The sequence below is a fragment of the Garra rufa genome, chromosome 12 (genome assembly GCF_049309525.1).
Source record: "Garra rufa chromosome 12, GarRuf1.0, whole genome shotgun sequence".
NCBI classification, from domain to species: domain Eukaryota; kingdom Metazoa; phylum Chordata; class Actinopteri; order Cypriniformes; family Cyprinidae; genus Garra; species Garra rufa.
Genome location: NC_133372.1, coordinates 8,580,658 through 8,601,369, shown reverse-complemented (window position 1 = coordinate 8,601,369; position 20,712 = coordinate 8,580,658). Strand labels below are relative to the sequence as shown.

The 20,712-nt window shown below is 35.6% G+C and overlaps 2 protein-coding genes across 3 annotated transcripts; one reads left to right on the top strand and one right to left on the bottom strand.

Annotated features, from left to right (window-relative positions):
• The first annotated feature begins 318 nt into the window (after positions 1-318).
• fkbp11 (FKBP prolyl isomerase 11) lies at positions 319-6,038 on the top strand. Of its 2 annotated transcripts, XM_073852177.1 has the most exons (6): positions 319-714; positions 948-1,010; positions 3,394-3,481; positions 3,706-3,739; positions 3,915-3,985; positions 5,791-6,038. In XM_073852177.1, exons 1-6 carry the CDS (start codon positions 604-606, stop codon positions 5,997-5,999), a joined length of 576 nt encoding a protein of 191 aa, XP_073708278.1. In that variant the 5' UTR covers positions 319-603; the 3' UTR covers positions 6,000-6,038. The 2 variants fall into 2 exon arrangements, with proteins under 2 accessions (XP_073708278.1, XP_073708279.1); XM_073852178.1 differs by lacking the exons at positions 319-714; positions 948-1,010; positions 3,394-3,481; positions 3,706-3,739 and having other exon boundaries at positions 3,901-3,985.
• Positions 6,039-10,841: 4,803 nt separating this feature from the next.
• Positions 10,842-20,180, bottom strand: drc2 (dynein regulatory complex subunit 2). Its single transcript, XM_073851165.1, has 8 exons — positions 20,037-20,180; positions 19,257-19,424; positions 18,787-18,956; positions 15,155-15,293; positions 13,390-13,587; positions 13,072-13,284; positions 11,361-11,513; positions 10,842-11,152 (listed from the first exon to the last, which is right to left on the bottom strand). Exons 1-8 carry the CDS (start codon positions 20,178-20,180, stop codon positions 10,859-10,861), a joined length of 1,479 nt encoding a protein of 492 aa, XP_073707266.1. The 3' UTR covers positions 10,842-10,858.
• Between the last annotated feature and the right edge of the window lie 532 nt (positions 20,181-20,712).

The following is a 20,712-nucleotide window of genomic DNA, read 5'->3' as shown; positions in this document are numbered from 1 at the left end:
AAAATGGTAAAACTCAACTTATTGACTCGGGGGGAGTTGGAGAATGAGCCTATTTCCAAAAAAAAGTGGAGTGTTCCTTTAAGGGTGTGTAAATAATGGGCTAATTTTCATTTTTGGGTGAACTATCCCTATAAGGCTAACATGTTCGTACTAAAAGCCAAAAAACTTCCATTTAGATTTCATGGGGACTTCAAACACATCTAGAAAAAACACAGCAGACGAATGCAGAGCTTTTCTCAACCTCAGAATATCTTAAGCGGCCTCTAGCGGGGAAGTTCTCCAACAGCAGCAGCCATGTGGAGAGACTTCTGGGATGCTGGCGGATTTTGAGGCGGGGATTCCAGTGACTCAGGTATTGGTCCAGTGCTCGCGGGTCTTCTAACCTCGCCGTTATCTCTTCACTATAATAACACATCAGCTTTAACTGGCATCTCGCCTTCGCTGACTTCTTGTGTCCGATCATCCGCTCGAGTATTTATTGGCTCCCTCAGCGCTGCAAGGCTGCAGTGGGGCGACTCTGGCGACGGAAGTGAGCCATTTAGAGTAGCTTTTATCCTTTTTGTGCTTACTGTTGGTGCTGATTTTTTCATAACGTGAGACACGATGCAAATTCGGACAGGGGTCGCATTGGTTTTGCTCGTGGCATTTGCATTTGTTGCAGCTGAGGACGGAGATAGCAAGGAATCGATCGAACAGTTGGTTGTGGAGACATTGGTAAGTTGGGTCAAGTTTTTTTAATGAATGACTAGAGTGACTATTACTATGAGAGTCCACGTATGCATAACGTTACGTGCTTTAATGACAAACGTAACGTTACATTCACGTCTCAATGCAAACATGAATAAGCACAATATTGCATCTTTTCCTTTTAGCACAGTCGATTTCATTTCTTTTGCAATACGTCCACTCTTTAATATTTCTTAATATTATGATTTTGACCATTTCAGGTGAAGCCAGAGACATGCACGATTACATCAGAGATGGGAGACACGCTTCAAATCCATTACACGGTAATAAATACAACGCGTTGCGCCTTTACAGCCTATTATGTAGTAAAACGAGGCACCTCCCAATGAAATCCCTGGGGCGAAATTGGCTCTTGGGGGGTTATTTGCACATGAAATCCGTTCAGTGATGTGGCACACTCAAGATCTGGACTCGCCATATCTGACAGAAAATAGAGTTGTAATGCAGTACATGTGAAAGATAAACACGATGAACACGTTTCTCTTAAGTTCCTACAGAATAGAAGTTACTTCCTGTTTCAAAATGCAGTTATTGGTAATAGTATTTTAGTTTTAAGCGAAACCAAATGTTGTGGAGGAGGCGGAGCAACACGTCAGCATTTGAGTCAAGGCGAGCGGTGATTCGGACTCGAGGAAATGCTCGAGAGAGGCGTGTGCGCGCTCCCGCGCTATAGGGAACATATAAGGGGAGACCAAGGTTTTTTTCTGTAACCGTTTGTAATTCTTAGATTAAGTCACTACATCAAAGTCTTTGCTACAAAAAAAGAAAGAAAAACTGAGAATTAATAAACAATTAATTAAACACACAATTGCATTTTGTGACAACTTGAACATCTTGGAACTATATGTGGATTTATTTTGTAACAAAACGTTTATAACAAAGATATTTGTTATGAACGTTTAAATGTAATCTTTTGTTACATTTTTTAAATAAAAAATTAAATGATAAAATAAGATTTTTAATTAAATTAAATTAATTCAATTCAAGTAAATTAATTTAATACAAAATAATTTAACATGATTAGAATTTTTGACAACTTGTGCCTCTTGAAACTAGAATAAATGTGCATATATATATGCACATGTATGTTTGTAACAAATCATAAACTTTTTAAGCCATTTGGCAACGTAAAATGAAATAAATTAAAACTATTAAATTAAAATGAATAATAATTTTATAAAAATAATAAAATGATAAAACACAACACTTACTGAAAACTTTAAAATAAAAGAACATTATAGAACAGCTAACTTTGAAACAGACAATTAAAAAAACAATATTATTAAATTTTTAAAAGTACACTATATATACACAGGTATAAGTTTATTTCATATATATATATATATATATATATATATATATATATATATATATATATATATATATGTAGACACATACTACTAGTCAAAAGTTTTTAAAAATTTTTAAAAGATTGAAATATTTTTACTATATAAAATAACTGCTTTCTATTTGAATATATTTTAAAATGCAATTTATTCCCGTGATTTTAAAGCTGAATTTTCACCATTAAATGATAAAACACAATACTTACTGAAAACTTTAAAATAAAAGAACATTATAGAATAGCTATCTTTGAAACAGACAATTAAAAAAACAATATTATTAAATCTTTAAAAGTACACTATATAAACAGGTATAAGTATATTTCATATATATACTAGTCAAAAGTTTTTGAACAGTAAGATTTAAATATTTTTACTATATAAAATAACTGCTTTCTATTTTAAAATGCAATTTATTCCTGTGATTTTAAGCAGAATTTTCACCATTATTACTCCAGTCTCTTCAGTGTCACATGATGCTTCATAAATCATTCCAATCATTGTCCTATTATTATTATTAGCATCAATATTTAAAACAGATGAGTAATTTAATAATAGAAAGATTCTATTAATTAAAAGTAGAAGAAATTACATAAATTAATACTTTAATTTAGCAATGATGGTTTAAATTGATCAAAAGTGATGATAAAGACATTTATAATGTTACAAAAGATTTATATTTTAGATAATTGCTGTTCTTCTGAACTTTCTATTCAAAGAAACCTGAAAATTCCACACAGCTGTTTTTAACATAATAATAATAATTAAAAATGATTTTTGTGCAGCAAATCCGAATATTAGAATGATTTCCGAAGGATCATGTGACTGGAGTAATAATGCTTAAAATTTAGCTTTGAAATCATAGGAATAAATTACATTTTAAAATATACTCAAACAGTTATTTTAAATAGCAATTTAAATTGAAATATTTCAAAATGTTACTGTTTTTGCTGTACTTTGTATCAAATAAATTAGCCAGTGATTATCACATACAAATATATTAAACCATTGTTTTGGCCATCAGAAATTGCAATTAAAATGTTTTAATATTTCAGCATGTAAAACACATGCCCAACCCGATTATTAAAATATGCCTTCTTCATACATTTTGTCTTTGTATTACAGTAGTCTTTCCAAACCTTTTACAAGTGAATCTACAATTCCAGCAGCCTGGCAGTCACCTGGGTGGCTGCCATCTTTTTATTAAGTCTGGTTGTACAGGCATTTACAACAAATAATTTTCTGCATCTACATAAAAATGGATGCAACTAACCTGCAACACTATTTCTCTTGTCCTGCGCAGGGTCGATTAATGGATGGCAAGGTGATTGACACCTCTCTGTCTCGTGAGCCTCTGGTCGTAGAGTTGGGCAAGAGGTCTGTCATCACAGGTATGAGTCTCAAACACAAATGACATTATGTTCATAAGAACAGAAACACAGCTGACTAGAGATTTGTTTAGTTTAGAGTAGATATAATGCAATTTTACTTTTGAGAAAGAAGGTTCTAATAACTAAGCTCATGTTTTCTGTAGTAAAACTATGGAAATAAACAGAAATGATGTGCGGTTTCCACAATTGCACATATCTTTAAAACATGTTATTTTGCTTGGCAGGCCTAGAGCAAGCCCTGGTCGGAGTGTGTGAAGGGTAAGTCGAAGACAAGGCCTGCATTTCACTTGAGAATATACAATTATGGCTATGCATGTAGGCAGAGACAGTAAAAGTACAGTGATTAAATAATGTGTTCAGGACAACTTCAAGTAAAAGGTCTGAATCACCCACTTTAAAGTAGGTCTTTTCTGTTTTTTATGTGTTTGCACAGACAAAAAATCAAGGCCACAATTCCAGCTCATCTAGCTTATGGAAAGAGAGGATACCCTCCAACCATTCCAGGTACCATGGCTACACATTTAAAATGGCTTTAAAACTAGTAAAGCTGGTAATAATGGTACTTTTTTGGATGATTGATGGAAAAATTTCACCCAAAAATGAAAATGATGTATTTGTTTACTGTATGATTTTCTATCTTCTGTGAAACACAAAAGAAGATATTTTGAAGAATGTTGGTTTTTACTGAGTTCCATTTTTGTGGAAGTCAATGAGAATCGAAACTGTTTATCAAAACTGAATCAAAAAGGAGAAGTTCACTTCCAGAACAAAAATTTACAGATAATGTACTCACCCCTCATGTCTTTCTTTCTTCGGTCGTGAAGAAATTATGTTTTTTGAGGAAAACAGTTCAGGATTTTTTTTTTTCATATAGTGTACTTCTATGGTGCCCCTGAGTTTAAAATGATCCCAAATGTGGTTGTAAACTATCCCAGCCTAGGGGTCCTATCTAGTGAAACGATCTGTTATTTTCTTTTTAAATTACAATTTATATAATTTTTTAACCTCAAACGCTCGTCTTGTCTTGCTCTGCCTGAACTCTGTTTTTTTCTGTTCAAGACAGTTAGGGTATGTCGAAAAACTCCCATCTTATTTTCTTCCTCAACTATAAAATCACCCTACATCGCTGCAAAAGTACCGACCCAAGTGTTTGCAAAGTGAACATGCACTTAAGAAAAGAGATCAAACACTCTTTAAGGAGTAGTTCACTTTCAGAACAAAAATTAACAGATAATGTACTCACCCCCTTGTCATCCAAGATGTTCATGTCTTTCTTTCTTCAGTCGTAAGGAAATTATGTTTTTTGAGGAAAACATTTCAGGATTTCTCTCCATATAATGGACTTCTATGGTGCCCTCGAGTTTGAACTTCCAAAATGGAGCTTCAAATAGCTCTAAATGATCACAGCCGAGGAAAGAAGGGTGTTATCTAGCAAAACGGTTACTTTCCAAAAAAAAATTAGAAATGCATGTCTTGTCTAGCTCTGTGTGTACTCTGTGTAGAGAATAAAAAGTATATAAATTGTACATGTTTTTAGAAAATAACCATCAGTTTCACTAGATAAGACCCTTCTTCCTCAGCTGGGATCATTTAGAGCCCTTTGAAGTTCATTTTCATTTCATTTTGGAAGTTCAAACTCGGGGGCACCATAGAAGTCCATTATATGGAGAGAAATCCTGAAATGTTTTCCTCAAAAAACATAATTTCTTTACGACTGAAGAAAGAAAGACATGAACATCTTGGATGACAAGGGGGCGAGTACATTATCTGTACATTTTTGTTATGAAAGTGAACTACTCCTTTAACCAAAAAATAAGAACTTGAGTTAAAGCAGAGCAAGACAAGACGAGCGTTTGGGGTTAAAAAAGTATATAAATTGAAATAAAAAAATAAAATAACAGATCGTTTCGCTAGATAAGACCCTTCTTCTTTGGCTGGGATTGTTACAACCGCATTTGGGATCATTTGAAGCCACATTTAAACTGCATTTTGGAAGTTCAAACTTGGGGCACCATAGAAGTCCACTATATGGAGAAAATTCTGAACTGTTTTCCTCAGAAAACATAATTTCTTTACGACTGAAGAAAGAAAGACATAAACATCTTGGATGACAAGGGGTGAGTACATTATCTGTCAAAAAATGTTTTACCTTTTTTTATGTTCCACAGAAGATAAATTCCTACAGGTTCTGAACATCATGAGAGTAAATAATGACAGAAATGTCATTTTTGGGTGGACTATCCCTTTTAAATGACATTCCATGTGATTATTAATCTATTCTTCTTCTCTTCGTCTCTCTTTCCTCACAGCGGACAGCACACTTGAGTTTGAGGTGGAGGTGATTTCTCTGTCCCAGCAAACGCCGTGGCAGAAGATAGTTAATGACGTCTTGCCTCTTTTGTGTTTGGCGCTGGTTCCCACTTTACTGGGTTTAGTGGGTCTCTACCTCTACAACAAAGCACATGCACAACCTCAAGGCAAGAAGAAGAACAAAGACAAGAAAAGCAAGAAGAAATAAGATCAAAGCCAAAAAAGAATAAACTATTTAAATGAAAAATGCTTTGTTTGGTGCTTTCTATTTTTTTGTGACTTGTTTGAGGACACTGAATCATTAAAACTTTAAGTTAGAACTCTTACGTTTACATTTAAGTCATTGAACAGATGCTTTTGTCTAGAGCTACTAGAGCCACAATGGGAGGTATACCAAAAATGGAGAGGAAGCAGGGATTTTTTTTTTTGGTAATTTATTCATTGATTCTTAATACTGTGTTGTTACCTTATCCACAGCTGTGTTTTTTGTTTGTTTAGTGATAGTTGTTCATAAGTACCTGGTTTGTCCTGAACAGTTAAACTGTCTGATGTTCTTCAGGAAAGTCCTTCAGGTCCCACAAATTCTTTAGTTTTTCAACATTTTTGTGTATTTGAACCATTTCCAATAATGACTATGATTTTGAGATTCATCTTTTCACACTGAGGACAACTGAGGGACTCATATGGAACTATTACAGAAGGTTCAAACACTCACTGATGCACCAGAAGGAAAAACTATGCATTAAAAGCCTTTTGAAACTTTTTGAATTTGAAGATCAGGGTAAAATTAACTTATTTTGTCTTCTGGGAAACATGAAAGTATCTAATGTAGCTTTTGAATAGCAGTACTAAATGAAAAAAATATGATATTTAGGCAAAATAAGACAAATTTACACATCTTCATTCTGTTCAAAAGTTTACACCCCTGGCTCTAAATGCAGCATTTATCATTCTGGAGCATAAATGAGTGTTTGAACCTTCTGTAATAGTTGCATATGAGTCCCTCAGTTGTCCTCAGTGTGAAAAGATGGATCTCAAAATCATACAGTCATTGTTGGAAAGGGTTCAAATACAGAAAAATGCTGAAAAACTAAAGTATTTGTGGGACCTGAAGGATTTTTCTGAAGAACAGCAGGCAGTTTAACTGTTCTGGACAAACAAGGGACTCATGAATAACTATCACTACATAAAAAAAAAATCTGTGGATCATTCAGGTAACAACACAGTATTAAGAATCAAGTGTATGTAAACTTTTGAACAGGGTCATTTTTATAAATTCAACAAATATTTTTCCTGGCAGACTATTATGTAAATGTCATTTATGTAAATTATCTTGTTCAGGTCAGTATTAAATAAAAAACAACATGCATTTTGTATGATCCCTCTTATGTTGGTAAAATAATGAACATTTTGAAGATTCTGTAAACTTATGACGTCAACCGTAATTGAGCCAGTTGCAATTAAACTACAAGAATCTTAGATTACAAAGAATATGAGAGACAAGTTGTTTAAAGGCAAAGAAAAATCAACCTGATAATATTTACAAAGGTTGTTAAGGCCAGCAAATGCCGTGGCAGAAGCTAAAAAAAACCCTGTTTTTGGAATATGGCTCGCACATTTAAGTATAAAATTGGTGCATGTAGTCACGTTTATAAGCTAAAACATCTGTGGGACTAAATCTGAAATGCAACTTGTTATCCCAGTGAGTTTTGTCTTTATTCTTTGACTAAAAATTAACTAGAGTTAAAGATGAATTGCTTTTATTGTATAACTGCTGTATCTCTAAGATCGCAAAAGTGAATACCACACACATCATTCTCACTGATAAAAATGTTTACTTTGAATGCAATGCAATCCACTTTGGATAAACGGATTAAAACGATTAAGATAAGCATCAGTAAGTCTACACGTCTTGCAGGTGAATGGCCTTGCTGGCAAAATTCAATCAAGATAATTCTTTACTTGCATACTGCGTCTCCAGACATCATTCTGACTTTCTATGTGCAGGAACAGTGCAAAAGAAGGGTTAAAGGGCAAAGGCAAATAGGTCAGAAGATCTTAAAGAGACAGCACATCTTTAAGCATTGTCTTCGGCCATTAAAAACTGTCCTATAGAGTGTTTTCACAACACGTCATCAGTTGGGAATACTGGCGTCACTGAACGTAAACAATGCCACTGAATTGAATGAAACTCACAAATTTAGCTGATTATTGTTGCTGGAAATGGTCAGTTATTGTCAATTTTTTTGTGCTGTACTAATTCGTCTGACTTAGAAAAACATTTGGAGTCCTATACACTGCCAAACTTTTTAACAAATGATGAAGAATGCAAAAAAACTGCAAGGAAAGAAGGCATTTGTAGTAGGCCAAATTGAACCAGGATTTCCAGGGCAAGAATCTTGGACTTGTCTAAATTACACTGACATGGCAATGAATGTTTGTGGCTTACCCTCTTGGTGAAGGGTGTCACTGATGGTCTTCTGGGCAACTGTCAGATCAACAGTCTTCCCCATGATTGTGTAGCCTAGTGAACCAAATTGAGAGACCATTTTGAAGGCTCAGGAGTTGAGTTAATAAGCTGATTGGCATGTCACCATATTCTAATTTGTTGAGATAGTGGATTGGTTGGTTTTTATTAAATGTGAGCCAGAGTTTCGCAATTTGAGTTGAATTACTGAAATAAATGCAACACATTGGCAAAACATGTATCAGGCACCAGTATTCCTGGTCTAGGAGGAATACAAAAGAATGGTCATTTTAAGGACCTGATGGCCGCCATTTTGAAAACGGAGCCTTTCTTGGAGTCAAACTTTGGTAAACATTTAGTATGTTTTTAAGTACATCTGATACTACTGTAAACCACTGAGAAACCTTTTGTTAGAATTTTTTTTGGGGTCAAGCCATATTTGCAGCTGACTATAAGTAGGGTTACCACTTTTAATACCCAAAAATAAGGGACGCATTCGGGGGGGGGGGGGGGGGGTTGTGTGGGTTCATATGAGTTGTGCATATAATATGGGACGTCCTGAATAAGAACTGATCATTGTTTTTTTCTACTTTTTAGAAATGGGGTCTATATAACGTTACCCCGTTAAAATGTAATAATGTCCCATATCTCAAAAATGCTGCAGTAAAAAGGTTTCATATGAGTTTTGCATATAATATGGGCCGTCCTGAATAAGAACTGATCATTGTTTTGTTTTTTCTACTTATTAGACTCTAAAGTCTAATAATGTCCCATTTCTCAGAAAAGAACCGTCAAGTACACCAATAAATAAAACGGATATTAAAGCAGAAATGCAAATAAATAAGTAAAAATTCACGAGCACTTTGTAGTATTATCTCTCAGTCCTGGGCGTCTAAATGAAAAGCGCTCTGCAAGCGCGTTCTAGCCTGGCTATCACCAGACCACGTTATGACTTCGTCATGATTCGTGGTCTGGGAACCACATGTTCATTTTCTCGTATTTGAGGCGTGGTTTACGAATGCCCAGAGCCGTTTATTGGGCGATACGAATGTCTATCAAATGCGCTGTGCGTAGCTCATAGCCAATCGTTTCAATTATACCGGATGACGTATGTAGAGCGAACGCCAAAAGTTGCTCTTTTTTCAAAATAAACTTGCGTTCTAATGTCATTTGTCGCGTCGGGTCGCGCCGCTCGCGTCCAGTGACAGACACGAAAGATAACTTTGCGTCTGCTGCCATGCTGGATCCTTCGGTGAGTCGCATAGAAGGCGTCATCGTCTTGCTGCTCCCTCCCCGTTCTGTGATTGGTTCCCTATCTTAGGTGAAAATTAGGTCCATGGTTTCCAGACTGACTAGAAGCGTGAATAAAATCGCGCTGCGCAAGGCAGTATGGGGACACCCAGGCTAAGCGCGTTCTCTCTTTGTTGTTTCTGAAACTACCGTAATCACTGTAATATGCGCGCACACTTAAAATCAATCGCGGCTGGCTTGACCGTGTTTTTCTGAACCACGGCTGGCTTTATCGCAGTGATTATTTGCATGAGACGCTGCTTTTAAAAAAAATTATAAAAAATACGGGACAAAACCCGTCCCGTATTGATTCAAAACGGGACGCGCAATTTCATTCTCAAATACAGGACGATTCCGTATTTTAAGGGACGGGTGGCAACCCTAACTATAAGTGAAGTAAGTGCAAACCCTCTAACATTTTAATGCAACATTGGCATTAATTATGAATAAATCCAAATTGGCTAAATTACGAAGTACTTAAGATATTTCGAGATAAAGCCAAAATATCAATAATTCATATTGCCTTAAATCAAATCGCAATGTTTTTTATTTACATTCGATTTTCATTTATCACAGCGAGTTATTTGTTATCCTGTCTTCATACTAGATTACATACTGCAGTACAACATTAAAAACAGCATACATTAACATCTGAAGGTTTTCAGTCATCTAGTCATGCATCTTTGAGTGATGGAGCTCATGTATTTATAGCCTCGCATATTAGACGATGAGCGGCAAAATGTCTTCTAATAATGAAAAATTACTATTTTCAACTGAATGAACTTCACCTTGCAGAATGTAATGCATCAATCTCTTCCTGATGTACTGTATAGAGGGAACGTATGGCATATTTGGCATCTTCAATGATTTGGCGCCATCTTGAGGCAATGAAAGGACACTAAATCCATACTATTGTGCTTTTTTCGAGCTGTTTGTACAAAACAGCCCATTTTGATGCTTGATATTGCAAACTGGTGTGTCTTACCATAGTATTTTAAAGTATTATATTAATTATGAACACACTGGTTTGTAGTGCAAACAGTTTTACCGTTCGTTATTCTTCTCGTTAGTTCTTATGAGCCGGAAGTCTCACACATTACCCCAAAACAGCTTGCTTCCGCATTGGAAAATGAGGTAGATAGTTGTAAGATAAAGCTGTAAAGAAAGTATTTGCTAAAATCATACATTTAGTATAAAGTGTGCTGAGATCATTGCATTAAACAGACAAACTGACTGACTGAATGCTAGACAGAAAAAGCTTTTAATTGCTGTCAGAAACACTTCTGCATTACACATTTCAGTTTTATTCCCTAAAACTGTTTCTGCACAACATTTGCTGCTTCTTGGACCACATAACGCTTCTGATCGCGTCTCTCAGTGGCAGCGGCGTCCTGTAGAGTAGGAGACAACACCACCAGAAGCTTCTGCTGCCGGAAACTCTCATCAGAGACCGAAACTTCATCCAGGTACTGCTTCAGATAGAGCCTTAGTCGTTCGTTCTCCTGTAATAGAAGTGTTTTCTCTCGCTTCAGACACAAGTGGTCAAGCTGAACCTTGTTGTACCGTTGCCAGAACTTCCCAAGAGACAAATAGTCATCCATTAGCTGAGGACAGAGCATAGGACAAGTCAGTTAATGCTACACATCAAATTAAAGTAATGAATGTGATATATTTCTGAGTGAAAATGGATATGCATTGAGAATTTTTTTTTTTTCATCTATCTGAAATTCATTCAAAGCCACTGTATACCAGAATGGAGGCAGATCTGAATGCAAGTTTGATTTGAATAAGCTTAAGCTCTATGCTCATTACCTGAGCGAGTTTCTCAGTCGGAGGCTCCAAAGTGTTGGCTCTGTCCTGATTCAGCTCCTCTTCACTCAGTGAGGATGTATAGAAGGGCAGAACCTTCTCGTACTCTGTCTCCAGCTTAGAACACATCTCAGAGAGACGAATCAACCTTTCCCCCTATGAAAGAGGGACAATTTTTTTTTTTTTTTTGGTAGAAAAGTATTTTTGCTTAAAGGAACACTCCACTTTTTTGGGAAAAAATTCTCCAACTCCCCCGAGTTAATAAGTTGAGTTTTACCTTTTTGAAATCCATTCAGCCATTCTCCTGTTCTGGCGATATCACTATTAGCATAGCTTAGCATAGATCATTGAATCCTATGAGACCAATAGCATCGCGTTCAAAAATGACCAACGAGTTTCGGTATTTGTCCCATTTAAAACTCGACTCTTCTGTAGTTATATCATGTACTAATACCAGCGGAAAATTTAAAGATGCGATTTTCTAGGCCGATAAGATTAGGAACTACACTTCCATTCCGGCGTAATAGTCAGGAAGTTTGCTGCCGTAACATGGCCGAAGCAGGTGCAGTAATTTGGCATATTATATTATATTATATTGGAAAATGAATGTATACTATATTACAGTATGATTAATCTAATATACACTACCAGTCAAAAGATTTTGAACAGTAAGATTTTTAATGTTTTTTAAAGAATTCTCTTCTGCGCACCAAGTCTGCATTTATCCAAAATACAGTAACATTTTGAAATATTTTTACTATTTAAAATAACTGTTTTATATTTTTGTGTATTTTAATATGTAATTTATTCATGTGATTTCAAATCTGAATTTTTAGCATCGTTGCTCCAGTCACATGATCCTTCAGAAATCATTCTAATATTTTGATTTGCTGCTAAAACACATTTATTATTATTATTAGTATGTTGAAAACAGCTGAGTAGAACTTTTCTTGATTTTTTTTCACATTTCTTTTATTAACGGAAAGTTCAGAAAAACATTTTATTTGACAAACACAATTTATCTGAAATAGAAATCTTTTGTAACATTATAAATGTCTTTATCATCACTTTGTATCAATTTAAAGCATCCTTGCTAAATAAAAGTATTAATTTCTATAATTTCTTTCCTCCCAAAAAAGTATATTGACTCCAAGCTTTTGCATGGTATAGTGTATAATGTTACAAAAGCTTTATTTCAGATAAATGCTGATCTTTGGATCTTTCAATTCATCAAAGAATAAAAAAACTGTTTTAAATATTGATAATAATAAAAATAAAAATAAATGTTTCTTGAGAAGCAAATCAGCACATTAGAATGATTTCTGTAGGATCATGTGACACTGGAGTAATGATGCTGAAAGTTTTGCTTTGATCACAGGAATAAATTAGATTTTAAAATATATTCAAATAGAAATATATTCTGCTTGGTGAGCAGAAGAGACTTATTTAAAAAACATTAAACATCTTCTTGTTCAAAAACTTTTGACTGGTAGTGTACTATAATTTCAGTACAAAAATAATTCATACACAACTTCATGATTTTGTTTGATTTTTTCATGTTTATTTGAAATTATTATTATTTATTTTACTATTGTACAGCAGGGTACTACATAAAGGGACAAAGCTGATGTTTGGAAAATAAATAACCATTTGTTGGTGGAAATACTTTGTAAATAAACTGTGTGTATGTTAAATGTGTGTGTAACAAACATACCATGGCTACAATCTCCTGCAGTTTTTTAGTAGCATCACTGCTTTGGACGGTAAGTTTAGTGAGCTGCTTTCTCCGAATGGCTTGGGCCTCAATGAGCTGGACTCTGAAATGTTGAACTTTCTGAGCGAGCGCATCACGCTCTGAATAAGGCTGCTGAGCTGTTTCTCCGGTTTGATTAGAGCTCAGCTGAGAGCGCAGAACAGAGATAGACTCCTGTAAAAGTTTGAACACATTTTAAACTGCAATAAAATCATTAAAAAATTAATTCTAAAAAAGTACTGTAGTTAGCTTCCACACTAGCAGAGAGTTTTGTCTGACCTGCAATTTCTGAATGTGCTTTTTATGCAGGTCAATCTCTTTTGCACTTTGCTTGTCCTTGATTTGCAGAGACTCAGTTGCGATAAATCTGTCTTTGGTGGACTCGTTGTAGTGGTGTAAAACCTGCTGCTGTTCCCGCCACAGTATTTCCAGAACCCCTTCCATCTGATCTTTTACTGTTTGCTTATCCTCTTTGTTCTGCAGAAACAAAACCAACATCATTATATTGCATTAAACCCATGAGTGTGTCTTAACTGTGTGTTGAATATTGCAGATTTGGCAGATTCCTGCATTTGTGTAATCTGTATTTATATAATCTATACACATCTTCCATGCACATCTAAATTTGCATTGCATTGCATATATAATTAGTGCATGCATACAGTCAAGCCCGAAATTATTCATACCCCAGGCAAATTCTGACTTAAAGTTACTTTTATTCAACCAGCAAGTTTTTTTTGACCGGAAATGACACAGGCTTCTCCCAAAAGATAATAAGACGATGAACAGGAGGCATCTTTGTGGAAAAAATATTTCTCAGCTTTTATTTACATTTGAACAAAAAGTGGCATGTCCAAAATTATTCATACCCTTAGCAAACTGTCACAGTCTATGGGAAAATCCAAAGTTCTACCATTCTAAATAGTCCAAGCTGTTCTAAAGCATCCTGATTACCCTGATTCATTGGGAACAGATGTTTTAATCAACTCAACAGGTGAAAAACAGAAGCTCTCTGCTGTTGGTTTGTGGACAGTCATGGCTAAGACAAAGGAGCTCACTGAGGACCTGCGGCTGCGCATTGTGGCTGCTCAGAAGTCAGGAAAGGGCTATAAGACCATATCTAAATGTTTTGAAATTCCAGTGGCTACAGTGCAAAGTATTATTAAAAAATACAAGACGTTCCGAAATGTGAAAAATCTTCTGTTTTATGGTCAGATGAAATAAAAGTTGAATTGTTTGGCCACAATGATGTAGCCTTAATTTGGCGTAAAAAAGGAGAAGACTTCAACCCTAAGAACACCATCCCCACTGTCAAACATTGTGGTGGGAACCTAATGTTTTGTTGGTGTTTTTCAGCCGGTGGACCAGGGAACCTAATCAAAGTAAACGGCACCATGAAAAACGAGCAATACATTAAAATTCTCAACAACAACATCAGGCATTCCGCAGAGAAACTTGGCCTTGGGCACCAGTGGACATTTCAGCACGACAACGACCCAAAACACACAGCAAAAGTGGTGAAGAAATGGTTGGCAGACAAAAATGTAAACGTTTTGCAGTGGCCCAGTCAGAGTCCTGACTTAAATCCAATTGAGAATCTGTGGAGGGAGCTAAAGATCAGGGAGACCCTCCAACCTGAAAGAGTTGGAGCTCATCGCTAAAGATGAATGGGCGAAAATACCAGTGGAGACATGCAGAAAGCTGGTCAGCAATTATAGGAAGCGTTTGATTGCTGTAATAGCCAATAAAGGCTTTTCTATTGATTATTGAGATGGGTATGAATAATTTTGGACATGCCACTTTTTGTTCAAATGTAAATAAAAGATGAGTAATATTTTTTTCCACAATGATGCCTCTTGTACATCGTCTTATTATCTTTTGGGAGAAGCCTGTGTCATTTCCGGTCAAAAAAAAAACTTGCTGGTTGAATAAAAGTAACTTTATGTCAAAATTTGACAGGGGTATGGATAATTTCGGGCTTGACTGTAGGTTAGTGCAATAATTAAGATTTTGCAAACCAAAACACTTATTCTAACACCAGTACCTGTTTTTTTATTTGATTGCGAGTGCTCTCGTAGTCACGTCTAGCCTCATTGTCAAGGTCAGCGTACTGCTTTTCCATGGAAAACATCACCTTCTCCAAATACATACTCTCTTGCTGGTGCTGTGAAAGAATTTGCTCTCTGAAATATAAAAGAAATATAAAACAGATGATGCTAAATTGGTTAATTTCTTTGCAGTGCATTTTCATCTCTCCATGTATGTTTTATTATATTGTATAATATACACTGTCGCTCAAAAATTATAAATGTTTTTTAAAGATTTCTTTTATGCTCATCAAGGCTGCATTTATTTGACCAAAAATACAGAAAAAACTGCAATATTGTGAAATATTATTACAGTTTAAAATAATGGCATTCCATATTAATTTATTGAAAAATATAATTTATTTCTGTGATGCAAAGCTGAATTTTTATCAGCCATTACTTCAGCTTTCAATGTCACATGATTCTTCAAAAATCATTCTAATATGCTGATTAATTACTGTTATTATCAAATTATCAATCTTAATGAATAAAAGGTTAAAAAGAACAGCATTTATTCAAATTGAAATCTTTTCTAACAATATATCAATTTAACACATCCTTGGTGAATAAAAGTGTTAATTACTTTCACAAAAAGAAAAAATACAAATTTATTGACCCCAAACTTTTAGATGGTAGTTTATATTGTTACAAAAGATTTCTATTTGAAATAGAATGCTGTTCTTTTCGACTTTTTTTTGTTGTTGTTAAAGAATCCTGGAAAAATCACAGGAATAAATTACATTTTAAAATATATTCATATAGAAAACAGTTATTTTAAATTGAAATAATATTTCACAATATTGCAGTTTTTTCTGTATTTTTGGTCAAATAAATGCAGCCTTGATGAGCAGAAGAAATGTCTTTAAAAACCATTAATAATCTTACTGATCCCAAACTTTTGAACGGAAGTGTACGTAACTGTTTTTTCCTTAAAGAAATAGTTCACCCAAAACTGATCATTTAATTCCATTTATGATGTATATCATCCAAACAGATTTGGAAAAATATCACTTGCTCACCAATGGATTTTTTTCTTACAAACTTGCAGCTTTTCACTTTACTTGATGTTAACTGATGGACTGGAGTGGTGTTGATTACTTGTGGATTATTGTGATGTTTTTATCAGCTGTTTAAACTCTCATTCTGACGGCACCCATTCACTGCAGAGGATCCATTGGTGAGCAAGTGATGCAATGCTAAATTTCTCCAAACTTGTTGCAATGAGAAACAAATTGAAGGTGAGTAAATTTTCAGCTAAAGTTCTATTGTGAACTATTTCTTTAATGGCATCATTACATTATTTTTGGTGGGAAAACAACAACATAAACATCACTAAGTACTAGCAATGGATCTTGTGAATTCTGTGATGTTTCATGGTGTTAGTTGGTGTGTCTTGCTTTAAATAAAAATTGTAATATATGATTGGAAAACATGCAAATTCAAGTAAAACATTAAAATTAACTTCAAGCTGTCATCTTTGCATCAAGATACACCTGAAAAGTGGCTGAGCTTGACCAGAGTATACTTCTGAAAGTCTAGTATACTAGTATATTTTAAAGGGGTCATCGGATGCAAAACTCACATACAAAAATCCACACAGTGTTTTTTTTTAATCTTTAAAAGTAATATATAATATATAAATATTAAAATCAGGTCATTCTCAGCTTCTTGTCAGTGTGACGACACACCAACAGAGGCTACTCCCACCATAGTTGATTACCTTAGACCCGCCCTCACCGAGCTGAAACAGTCCGACTCCGATCGCTATTGTGTCGACTCAGGTGCAGGGAAAGCCAAAAATGTCTCTGATTGAGCGACTGAGGTGTTCTGTTGTTGGATGTAATAATAAACATAGCAGTCGTCATGTACTTCCAACATCAGAGCCGCTGAAGACGCAGAGGATTAACGTTACTTTCATTTTTGAAAGGAAAGCGTCGATCCCAATCTACATATGTGTCTATGTTCGTGCGAATCATTCGTGATGCAGCTTCACCCACAGCAGAAGTGAGTATTAGGGTTTTTTATGCATCTTTCCAAATGGCCTTTCTTAATAATGTGCTAGTTAGCAAGTTTAGCAGCTAAATGCGGCAAAAGTAAACATTATGGCTTGTCGTCCCACAGCAGAGAGGGGCGGGGCGAGCAGAGCTCATTAGCATTTAAAGGAACATGCAACAGAATAGCTTGCTCTAAAAAGGGCTGATTTTGACAAGGTAAAAAGAGTGTTTTTTACACTACCATAGAGAAATTTTAACCAAAGTATGTAATAGACTTCTCATTAAGACCCTAAAGAATCATAACAACTTGCGGAAAATCGGCATCTGATGACCCCTTTAAATAAATTTGTTTCCTTACAACCAAAGCATATTCATTTTCTAAAGTCAAAGAGTTGAAAAGATACAGCATGAAAGGAATGACCAGAATGATATTGTCAGGAACTGGCTAATCGGCCAAATTAATAAACAAACTAACTTTTTTGTGTGTGTGTGTGTGTGTGTGTGTGTTTGTGTGTGTGTACCTGGTATTCATCACGTTGTGGGGACCAAATGTCCCCACAAGGATAGGAATACCAGTAGATTTTGACCTTGTGGGGACATTTCTCAGGTCCCCATGAGGAAACAGACTTATAAATCATGCACAATGAGTTTTTTTGAGGAAGTAAAAGTGTGCACAATCTCCTGTGAGGGCTAGGTTTAGGTGTAGGGTAGGTGTAGGGCCATAGAAAGTACGGTTTGTACAGTATAAAAACCATTACGCCTATGGAATGTCCCCATAAAACATGTAAACCCAACATGCGTGTGTGTGTGTGTGTGTGTGTGTGTGTGTGTGTGTGTGTGTGTGTGTGTGTGTGTGTGTACCTGGTATTCATCACGTTGTGAGGACCAAATGTCCCCACAAGGATAGGAATACCAGTAGATTTTGACCTTGTGGGGACATTTCTCAGGTCCCCATGAGGAAACAGGCTTATAAATCATGCACAATGAGTTTTTTTGAGGAAGTAAAAGTGTGCACAATCTCCTGTGAGGGCTAGGTTTAGGTGTAGGGTAGGTGTAGGGCCATAGAAAGTACGGTTTGTACAGTATAAAAACCATTACGCCTATGGAATGTCCCCATAAAACATGTAAACCCAACATGCGTGTGTGTGTGTGTGTGTGTGTGTGTGTGTGTGTGTGTGTGTGTGTGTGTGTGTGTGTGTGTGTGTGTGTATGTGTGTGTGTGTGTGTGTGTGTGTGTGTGTGTGTGTGTGTGTGTGTACCTGGTATTCATCACGTTGTGAGGACCAAATGTCCCCACAAGGATAGGAATACCAGTAGATTTTGACCTTGTGGGGACATTTCTCAGGTCCCCATGAGGAAACAGGCTTATAAATCATGCACAATGAGTTTTTTTGAGGAAGTAAAAGTGTGCACAATCTCCTGTGAGGGCTAGGTTTAGGTGTAGGGTAGGTGTAGGGCGATAGAAAGTACGGTTTGTACAGTATAAAAACCATTATGCCTATGGAATGTCCCCATAAAACATGTAAACCCAACATGTGTGTGTGTGTGTGTGTGTGTGTGTATGTGTGTGTGTGTGTGTGTGTGTGTGTGTGTACCTCTCAGTATTATACTCTGAACCAAGTTCTTCTAGCCTGGTGTTGAAGTTCAACTCTAGCTCTGCCAGCCGACTCCTATGAAGTTGTAACAGATAGTCCACGTTCTGCACATGAGAGCTGCGTGACAGCTCTGACTGCTGCTCCCTCTCAGACAGATCAACCGCCAAACTCTGTATAAAATATGTACACATACAAGCTTACTATAATTTAGAAGTGACAGTCTAGACCAGGGGTGCCCAATCCTGTTCCTGGAGATCTACCTACCTGCAGACTTTAGTTCCAGTCCTGCTCCAACACAGCTGTCTGTAATTATCAAGTGCTACCTAAGAGATGAATTAGCTGGTTCAGGTGTGTTTGATCAGGGTTGGAGCTGAACTTTGCAGGATAGTAGATCTCCAGGAACAGGATTGGGCACCCCTGGTCTAGACAATAGTTTGTAGTTTGTAAATACATTAAATGTCTTTAATAACCTGAATGATGTTGTCTTTGTAGTCCAGGACTCTTTCAAAGTTCTGGCTGAGCACTGACATGTCATTGCGTAGCTCTGCTGTCTTGGTCTGCGTTAAAACAGCACGCCACTGCTGCCGCAGCTTATGGAGATTCAGTGTAGTGTTCCTCTCCTCCTTCTGCAGTTTATCCTGAAAAACAAATCATATGTCAGTGCAATTGTTCTGATTTTTATGCTGTTCTTTTGAACTTTTTATTTATCAAAGAATCCTGAAAAAGTATCACAGGTTCCAAAAAAATATTAAGCAGCACAACTGTTTCCAATATTGATAATACAAGTAATAAATCAGCATATTAGAATGATTTCTGAAGCATCATGTGACACTGAAGACTGGAGTAATGGCTGATGAAAACTCAGCTTTGCATCACAGAAATAAATTATATTTTAAAGTATATTAAAATAAAAAACTTAATTTGAATTAAAAATTGTACTGATCCCAAACTTTTGCGCGGCAGTGTATATTTAACAATTAGTAGATAATATTGATTGATTGCAGTGACAGAGACGTTTCGCTAAATTCTTCAAACATTCTGTCTTTTAAAAATTAAAACAAAATTACAAATATATGGCAATTAAATTGGACTTTTCCGTGCAAATAAATACATAAATAAATAAATGTGACAAGTTAAACAGATTTGTATACAAAAAGCACTAAATAATCTAGATCTAAATAATTTTAAAATCTGAAGTATTATCTTCTCCTCATATGTTTTATATATTATTTGTCAGGTGTATGTCACACCTTGAGGAAATGTGTGAGCATATCCTCTTTTCTCTTAGCGATCTCCTCCTCAGCTTGAGCCTTTTGTTGGAAGTACAGAAGTCTCTCCTCTTCTGTCATCCCGGCATTTCTTCCACCTCCTTTCTTCCCTGCTTTTTTAGGCATGTTTGCTGAATATCTGTAGATCACAAATTCAAAAGTCTTAAAAATAAAAGTTCATTACTACACAAAATCAAAACAGGCTTGCTAATGCACCAAACCAAAAAAAAAAAAAAAAAAAAAAAACATCCTCTGTTCAGGAAACAAACAAACAAACAAAAAAAAAAACATAAAAAAAGATTAATTGCCTAATACAAACCATGTATTTGCTTGTGTCTAAATACAGTTGACCATATGCACTGATTACTTCCCTGTTTAGACAAGCCAAGTCATTTCTGGTCAACTGTACTGTGCCGTAATAGGAGTGCACTTGGCTCGTTTTCTCTACATAATCCATTAACAATCGAAGAAAAGTTTTGTTTGTCGAAGAGGAACAAACATCCATGTACACTGTTTCAAGAATGACAAACGCGAGTTTAAAAAAATACTAGAGTAAATCAGCTAAATATGTGTGAGTCATTACTATGACTGACAGTAATAACCGGACAAACATCTGACAAGCTGATGTCAAAAAACAGCTGTGCATTAAGTGATTTAG